The following is a 7,940-nucleotide window of genomic DNA, read 5'->3' on the forward strand; positions in this document are numbered from 1 at the left end:
GCGGGGAAAGACTTTTTAGGATCTTTAGACAAGCCGGAGATTTGTAAGGTTTCCACTTGGAGGCCCGTTATGTCTCCATTGGTCAAATATTGTAAACAATGAGCCGGAGATTTGCTTGGTGTGAATGTGTGATTTTCATAGGGCCAATCGTAGACCTTTGTCATTTATCATAGTGGTAGAAAGGAGTTCAATTTCTGCATGACGGCGTGAGTTCGAATCTTATCAGTGATTAATTTAACAAAACCTATCATTTGAAAAAAAAAATTGGCTAATTGTATTTTAGTCTATTTGAGGTGATTTATAAGATGGATTATGAGGTTTTAATTTTTTTTTCATCCTGCACCATGATGTTTTAAAATTTTATCAATTTATACTTTTTGTCTCTTTGAATGTCTACTTTCCCATTGAATTGAAGAGTTTTTTTTTTTTGTTAATATGGTGCAAATATGACTTACATGTTAAATCAATTTTGAATGTCATGCTTACCATATCATTTATTTAATAAATATTCAAATGATTTATTAGAAAAAAAAATTAATACAATTTTAAAACCTATGTAAAAAAATTAAAACTTTGTGGGCCGCTTTGAAAACCACCACAAACCTAGGGGCTGTGAAATTAACAAAATTGAAACCTTTCGGCTTCAACACAGAAACTCCTCACTACTGATTGCTAATGCCTGAAATTAACAAAATCTCAAGCAGCCCATATCTGCGTTTATTTCTAGTGTTGTCTGTGCCGTCGTAAGAACTCCAGTTTTTTTACACTATCCTTCCCAGAACGGCGGCGGGCCGGCGGCGAGAAACCGGAAATTAATTAACGGAAAGATGCGAATAATTCAGTGTTGATTCCAATTATACGGGTAAACTTGACGGAGGGGGCAAAGTGGGACTCAAAACATCGGTCAAGAAGGCAAGATGAGTCGCTTTTAACTATCGATACACGATGTGAAAATCTAAGGTGCCATGGTATTAATATTATGCAGATTACAAACCTGTTTCAGAAGAAATATGTGACACACAGAAGGATTTGTGCAAATTACACTTTGTGATATTTGTATTTCTGCCTCAAATTAAAACTAGTGATGCTCTGGTCAAATCCATTCAGCACCAGGGTCCTTACAGCTTCAACCCCTTGATCCAGTGCTGCATCAATCTGTTCACATATATAGCAGATATTGGTCAAATTTGATATTACAGGTTGAAATTCACACCAATTCAAGTGAACAGACAATGTAAATTGCAGATGCGTGAACATTTGAATGTGCATGGCGAGCGTGTGGGCAAGCAAATATTTTCTGACCATTTAAGTGATCAATGAATTTCCTTAATACCATGAGTCAGAACTATTTAGAAACGACGATAAACCTGATGTCTCTCGACTGTACTGAATCTCTGTAGAAGATAGGCTTTCATGTCCATAGTTCCAGGTGGATTTCCAATACCTGAAACATAATTCATACTCCTCTTTTAGTTTCCAATTAAGGCAAGTATAGACCCTTTTGGACTAAGACACCTAACTAATAGTTGAAAATAGTACTGAAGAAACAAACCTATACACAGCCGAGGAAATTCACGACAACCGTCCAGATGGCCCATTACACTTTTTACACTGCAACAAGGAGAAAGCAATTATAAAAAGATTGGAACATGAGAGGAGCGGGATTCAGCAGACGCGTTATTAATCAGTTTTGTATTGCCTGATACGGAGTTACGTGGATCAGCATTTCTAAAAGAATGTGTCACAGGACAATTAAGTTCAAGCTGTTCATAATTATTTTCTTTCCTTCCTGCCTTCCGTATGCTTTCAACTAGAGAGAAGAGAAAATAAGAGAGAAAAAGAGGAAGAAACAAAAGAAACAGAAGTTTTAATTTTTTTTGCGTTTGCTTACCAATAGAAAGCTAATAAGAACAAAATGTAATTTTGGTTAGGGGCAGTACGAGTTGGGTTAAATCTTTTCCTTTCTTCATGGCCAAGCATTGGGTAAACAAGAATCAGGGAACATAAATGGCAGATAAAAAAGTAGTGGTTTAATAAGGACAGGAAAATATGCAACCCTAACAAGCTAGAGAAGAGTTTGACTTTCAAATGATCCACGCCAAGCACAATTTTTCTGAGACAGATAAAATGTTACTGTTGCCACTTCCAATATTATCAAACAACCTCCAGTCTATAACTTCACCTAACCACAAATTCACATAAAACCCAGTAGCACACATATCAACAACTTTGAGTGTGCCCCGACTCTACCATTTTTCTACAAGATTCTGAGAAGAGCAATTTAAATTCATTTGGACTTTTAAAGCTCTAACTGTATGGAAAAGGGAAAGATTTGTTTTGAGAGGATTTCAAACAAACAACCCCGGAAAGACTATGTATAGTCTTTGCTTCCTTCTAAACTAAATCATCTGAGCCAGATTGGCTTTTTCTTTTTTCCTAAGCATATCAAGGAAAAGTGATGCATGGTTGTAACCAAAAAAAAAACAAAGTGATGCATGGTTACCCTTTGATTTTGCAATGAAATAAAGGCTTAAATGTAAACAACTAAACAATCTACAGAAAAAATATCGGTTTTCTGTAGCCAAACTGTCAAACCCGTCAAATTAAGTATGGGTAGCTAAAATATGAGACTGAAGTATCCCTTTCTAGAATCAGTATAATGTTTATTTAATTTCTAGTTCGGAATCTATAGATAAAAGGACACGAACAGGGTGTTTCTTCATCCACTTGCTATTCAGCCAACACTAAGAACCTAAAACCACTTACTTTTACTTCTTCTTATGACATCACCACTAATACACCTCTAATTGAATCTAGTAAGATTCCTGCTCCATATCCTTTTTAATAAGCATGGAACTTAATCACAATGGTACATGAAAACTTACTAACAATGGACTATACAGAAAGCATCCATGCAAACGTACCTTCACAGTGTACAGATTGCAAAAATTGAGAAAATGTCCTTAATACTTGTTCATTAGGAATGTCAACACAGTTAATTTAGCAGCTCTCGTGAAAGACATCAATCAGAACATACCACAGAAAATATAATTTACCATAGAATCCACCTCATTTAGTAGGTTAATTATAGTTATAGAATCTTCAATTCTAAGTCAGAAACTAGTTGGACAAACTAACATTATGCATCGTTAAGAGATAAAAGAATCAAACTACTTTTTCTTGATTTTGAAAACATATTTATTCAAGAACATAGGAAAGTGATAGATAAATTTTCATATGAATTCTGTTCAAAATTAATATTCACACATACCCATTGTGATAGCCATGTCCACCTTTTGGCTGAATCCTCAGAACACCATTTGGTAAGCTCATCTCATCATAAACCTACAAGTCCATGGCTCCCATTTATGTAATGTGACATTGAACTTGATGAACTAAATTAAAGAAAGGAATTTATTAATCTTGTAAAGCTGACATTAAGATACAAAAAATGCATACCAGTAAAATATGGCGTAGGGGTACTTGATAATATGCCGCAAGTGGTCCAACCTTAAGAATAACAAAAGGAGAATAAGTGATGGAAAAATGCAATCGTAAGGTAGCTCTAATCACACTGGCATTTACTCATTCAACTAAAGAAAAGGAGATACATACTATGATGCTCATGGATATTTTGGCATAAGTGCACCCATAAACATGAACAACAACAACAACAACAACAACAAAGCCTTTTCCCACTAAGTGGGGTCGGCTAAACCCATAAACATGAACATGAAGAAAAATATTTATGAAAATGGCACATCGCTTCATCACGTTATTCCATTTTGCCAACAAAATTGATCAGTCTTATAATTTTTCACGAGCTCGAAAATGTCAATCATCTGATTACACACCACAATGAAAGATATGGTTTGAAATTTTCAAACATGTAATGATATAGAAATCACCATTGCTTAGTTCACAGCCAGGTTAAACTCTACGTGAGTGAATGGTAAATGATTGTAATCAATTGCAGAAAGCACACTCCGGAGCTAATTAATCATTATTACTTTTACATATTCCTGGAAGACGGTATTTCATGAAACACAGCTCTTCTTCCATCAAAAACTGATTGCAGCGTTGAGGAAAATACGAATAATTATACTAAACGAAAGCTCCTTTTGAAGTTTACTTGAACCCTTCCATTAGGTGCAACAGAAATTTACATTATGGATTCTCAATCTAATGGTCTGTCCAGTATAGAGTATCCTGTCACTTTCGTCGGGACATCACAGAGTTTAGGTTATAAGTAATACAAAGTTATCATAGAACACTTAGGGGTAGTGGAGTGTATAACAGTTATGTGAGCCAAAATTGACACCAAAAAGAGCAAACAGAAACGATGAGAACACACCGATTCTCCGCTATAATTCATGTAGGCTTGAGGCTTCACCAACAAAATTGGTACTTCTCCAATGGAGCCTGTACTGATCACAGAAAAGAATCTAAATGAACACCAAAACACATGAAAATGTGGAATTGAAAAACAAGAATTGAAACACTTAAAATACTACTGAAGACCCACCTATTCCAATCAAGGCCTTCGACTGTATTGTATTCATCGCAATGCCTTCTGCTTTAGCAATACCATCAATCATCTCGAAACCAATCTGGTGTACAAAACCCACAGGAAAAGAAGGGTAATGAAAAAGAATTCAACCGAAACACTTAAACTAGTTTATAAAGGTGGAATATTACATTGTGCCTAGTCCCATGGTACTTGTTGCCAGGGTTACCCAATCCAACAATCAGCCAAGGAGTGTACTCCACTTTAGCACCATTGGTATTATCCGGTAAGGAAGCTTTCACACGAAAACTTGTGGAAACCGAATACTTCCTCAGAGGAGGGCTGCAAGGTCTTCTCGGATACGATATGCAATAGTTTGGGGCAGAGACAGCATACCACATTGACCTAAACATACAAAACACAAATTAGAAGTATGGTTAGCAATGGGTTTGAATTAAAAACCACTTAGCACTTCATTAACTGGCCAAGTTTCAACATTTTTAATACCCCAGTTGGCTAAATTCTGAGATTATTTGTTCTTGTTTACTCTAATTCATATACTCTTCACTAAATATAAGCTTAAGCAGAAAAGAAATACACAAAAAAATAAAAATAAAATTAAAAGACAAGCTTGGTAAGAGCAGAATATGGAGAAAGAAGGGGAAAAATCACGAAAGAATTAAAAAACGAGGAGCAAAACGAACCTGGCTGCAAATTTTGGAGTTTGAATTTGACGTGAGGATATATGAATGTGAGGAAGTTGGAGAGAGAGAGAGGAGGTGCTTCTCGACGAGAGCTTGGAAGTTGTTTATGGTTTGCAGTAGCAGACGGAGGTGTTTCAGAGGATAGAGTTAATAAGAAAGATCTAAGATTTATCTGATTTGAGGATATACCAGCAACAACCCCAGAATTTCACTTTGATTTGGCCCAATGCACCTTCTCATTGATGGATTGGCCCAATTTACTCTGGCAGTTTTGACGGATCTTATACGGTGAAAATACAATAAATTTATAGAACTTTAACGAAAAGCTACGGTATTGTTTATTTTAACGAAAAATTATATTTTTACATTAAAAAATTAATTATGATACTATTTATTTTACCTTTTATTTTGTTAGAACTCAAAATTCTCAAACCATTTTCATTAATTTTCCTTAAATTCATAGGTAAATTACATTTTACCCCCTCATGTTTGGGGTTTATTTCAATTCCTTACAACATCTTTAAAACATTTCAATTTCATACATTTAATTATCATTTTATTTCAATTTCATACATCTGTTAAAAAAATCTGTTGGGTAAATCGTTAAGGGGTGACGTAACAAATATGAGATCCACATTTATGCTAACGACTGCCAATTTATGCGCGGCCAAAAAAAAAATTATGTTAAAAAAAAAAAAAAAAAACACTAAACAAACCCAGAACCCCCGACCCACCTCCCCTCCCATCCAAAAACCCACCCCATACCGCCCCGCCCCGCCCCCACCTCTCTCTCTCGCGTCTGGCGACGAACGCTGAGATCTGAAAATCCTTTGCTTTCCTTTCTCTTCAACTTTCTACTAAAAGGTCATTCTTCTTTCTTCCTTAATCTTATTGCATTCCTCCAAAATTTGACTTCAGTTTCTCTGATTCGCTCTGATTCAGTCGCAATTTTGGTTCTCCAATCTCATCGCGCATTTCCGATTATTTCAGATTCGTCAAGGATTTCATGAAGGTCTCCGATCAGACGGTCCGAGAAATGTTAGTTTTTATTGCGATTTTACGCAATTTTTTCGTTTTAATTTGATATTGCAAATTTGAATTTGCAATTTGATTGACATTTTTTTTGCTTAATCTTGATTTGCAGAAAGAGGGAGGTGAATCTGAAGGTTTTGAAGGTTCCGGAGATGGGAAGAGGAGGTGAATCATTTCTGGGTTCTGTTTTTTTTTTTTTTAAATTTAATTTAATTAAAATTTTATTTTAATAGGGTAAATATTATTATATTTTAATGCATAAATTTTTTTTTTGCCACTTGGCACAAATTTGACAACCATAACACAAATGTAGACTTCATATTTGCCACGTCATCACTTAACAGTTTACTTAACAAATTTTCTAACGGATGTATGAAATTGAAATAAAATAATAAGTAAATGTATAAAATTGAAATGTTTTAAAGATGTTGTAAGGAATTGAAATCGACTTCAAATTTGAAGGGATAAAATGTAATTTACCCTATATTCATTTGAACAAGAGTTATATTTTATTAGATTAAATGATCGAACTATTCTTATTTAGATGTGTAACTTAATGTGCACTAAAAAAAAACCTCAGATGCAAATCGAGCAAATTTTGTACAATGTTTCTCTTTTCACATCTAGATGCAAATTACAGTTAAGTTACAATCGGGTAAAAAACCCCTAATATCAAACAATTTATATTTCAATTTTTAGTTTTAAAAATATAATAACCTATACATTATTATGTCAAGGACTTCGGTTAAAAACTGAAAATCAACAAGGTTTCGATCAAAGAACATTGATAGCTAGGGACCGCATCCAAAGTCTTCTAATACTTAATTACCTAAAACAAAGAAACACTACAAAATTGCCAAAATATTACATAACTCGAAGAAACTAAATCTTGCAAGACTTATTCTAGCCGAGTTACAGACATCTTATTATAAATAACTGGTGCAACAGTTGGTGTGGTTAGTGCAGAGCTCTGCTGCGAACGTGAGTGAAGATTTTGGTCTCGGGGCATCTCGTCACTCCAGTGCCATGAGCAGCAGGAGAGAAGATCTGGCAGCTTCTTGTCGCTTGACTGACGTTTGATGATGATGGCGAAGAGAGGACGATGATTTTCATTTTGATCAATATCATGTAAGCATATAAAAGAGAGACAGATTGAGTCATTTCCTTTAAATATTTATCTCTGTCTGCTCTGCCTGCCCAATATTTTTAAATAGTTCGAATTCAGAATTAATCTCATGAATTCTGGGCCCTAAAGTTCTCCAAGGCACTCTAGCTTGTTCACTATTGGAGAAGCAGATTTAAGAAAAAAAAAAAGTTACTGGAAAATTGATCATGGGGGAGTACAATGGGAAATTCAGGAAAGTAAAACATGTTTGGGGTCTGATTTAAAATTTTTGATCTGCAACACCCAACCGATCTTCGGCTTAGCCCAAAAGCTCAAGCTGTTGAATGTTTGATCAAATTTAAACAAATTTCAAATTACTTTAATTTTCACAATTCTTGATTGTTTGAGGATTGAGAGACATTTGAGATTGAGTTACAATTCCAAGCTATTTGTTTTCCATGGTTATATTAAATTGGTGAAATTTGACCGTTAGGCTTTGTTTGGGTGTAAGGGATTTAAGCCAAGTGAAGAAGCAATAAGCTATAAAACTTTAGATGCGGAAATGCACTACATGACCATTACCAAGTTACAA

General features: G+C 34.8%; 1 protein-coding gene and 1 long non-coding RNA gene across 2 annotated transcripts; one reads left to right on the forward strand and one right to left on the reverse strand.

The window, feature by feature from the left end:
• Nucleotides 1–948: 948 nt before the first annotated feature.
• LOC114822690 (chloroplastic group IIB intron splicing facilitator CRS2-B, chloroplastic-like) lies at nt 949–5,465 on the reverse strand. Its single transcript, XM_029097624.2, has 9 exons — nt 5,212–5,465; nt 4,699–4,912; nt 4,526–4,610; nt 4,355–4,422; nt 3,460–3,510; nt 3,272–3,345; nt 1,553–1,611; nt 1,368–1,444; nt 949–1,155 (listed from the first exon to the last, which is right to left on the reverse strand). The coding sequence occupies exons 2-9, from the start codon at nt 4,906–4,908 to the stop codon at nt 1,039–1,041; spliced, it is 741 nt and encodes a 246-aa protein (XP_028953457.2). The 5' UTR covers nt 4,909–4,912; nt 5,212–5,465; the 3' UTR covers nt 949–1,038.
• A 642-nt stretch (nt 5,466–6,107) lies between these two features.
• On the forward strand, nt 6,108–7,483 carry LOC103405688 (uncharacterized). The gene is made up of 3 exons (XR_524463.4): nt 6,108–6,249; nt 6,356–6,408; nt 7,192–7,483. It is a non-coding gene; the product is annotated as an uncharacterized lncRNA (long non-coding RNA).
• Nucleotides 7,484–7,940: the final 457 nt, after the last annotated feature.

This window comes from Malus domestica, chromosome 17 (genome assembly GCF_042453785.1).
Source record: "Malus domestica chromosome 17, GDT2T_hap1".
NCBI lineage: Eukaryota > Viridiplantae > Streptophyta > Magnoliopsida > Rosales > Rosaceae > Malus > Malus domestica.

What these genes read in the sequence shown, in the direction of transcription:
- LOC114822690 (XM_029097624.2), bottom strand. Translation starts at nt 4,908, where the DNA reads ATGTGGTATGCTGTCTCTGCCCCAAACTATTGCATATCGTATCCGAGA. An exon ending in ACCATGGGACTAGGCACAAT is followed by an intron (nt 4,611 to 4,698) that starts GTAATATTCCAC and finishes TTTGTACACCAG; the next exon opens with ATTGGTTTCGAGATGATTGA. An exon ending in ATTTCCTCGGCTGTGTATAG is followed by an intron (nt 1,445 to 1,552) that starts GTTTGTTTCTTC and finishes ATTATGTTTCAG; the next exon opens with GTATTGGAAATCCACCTGGA.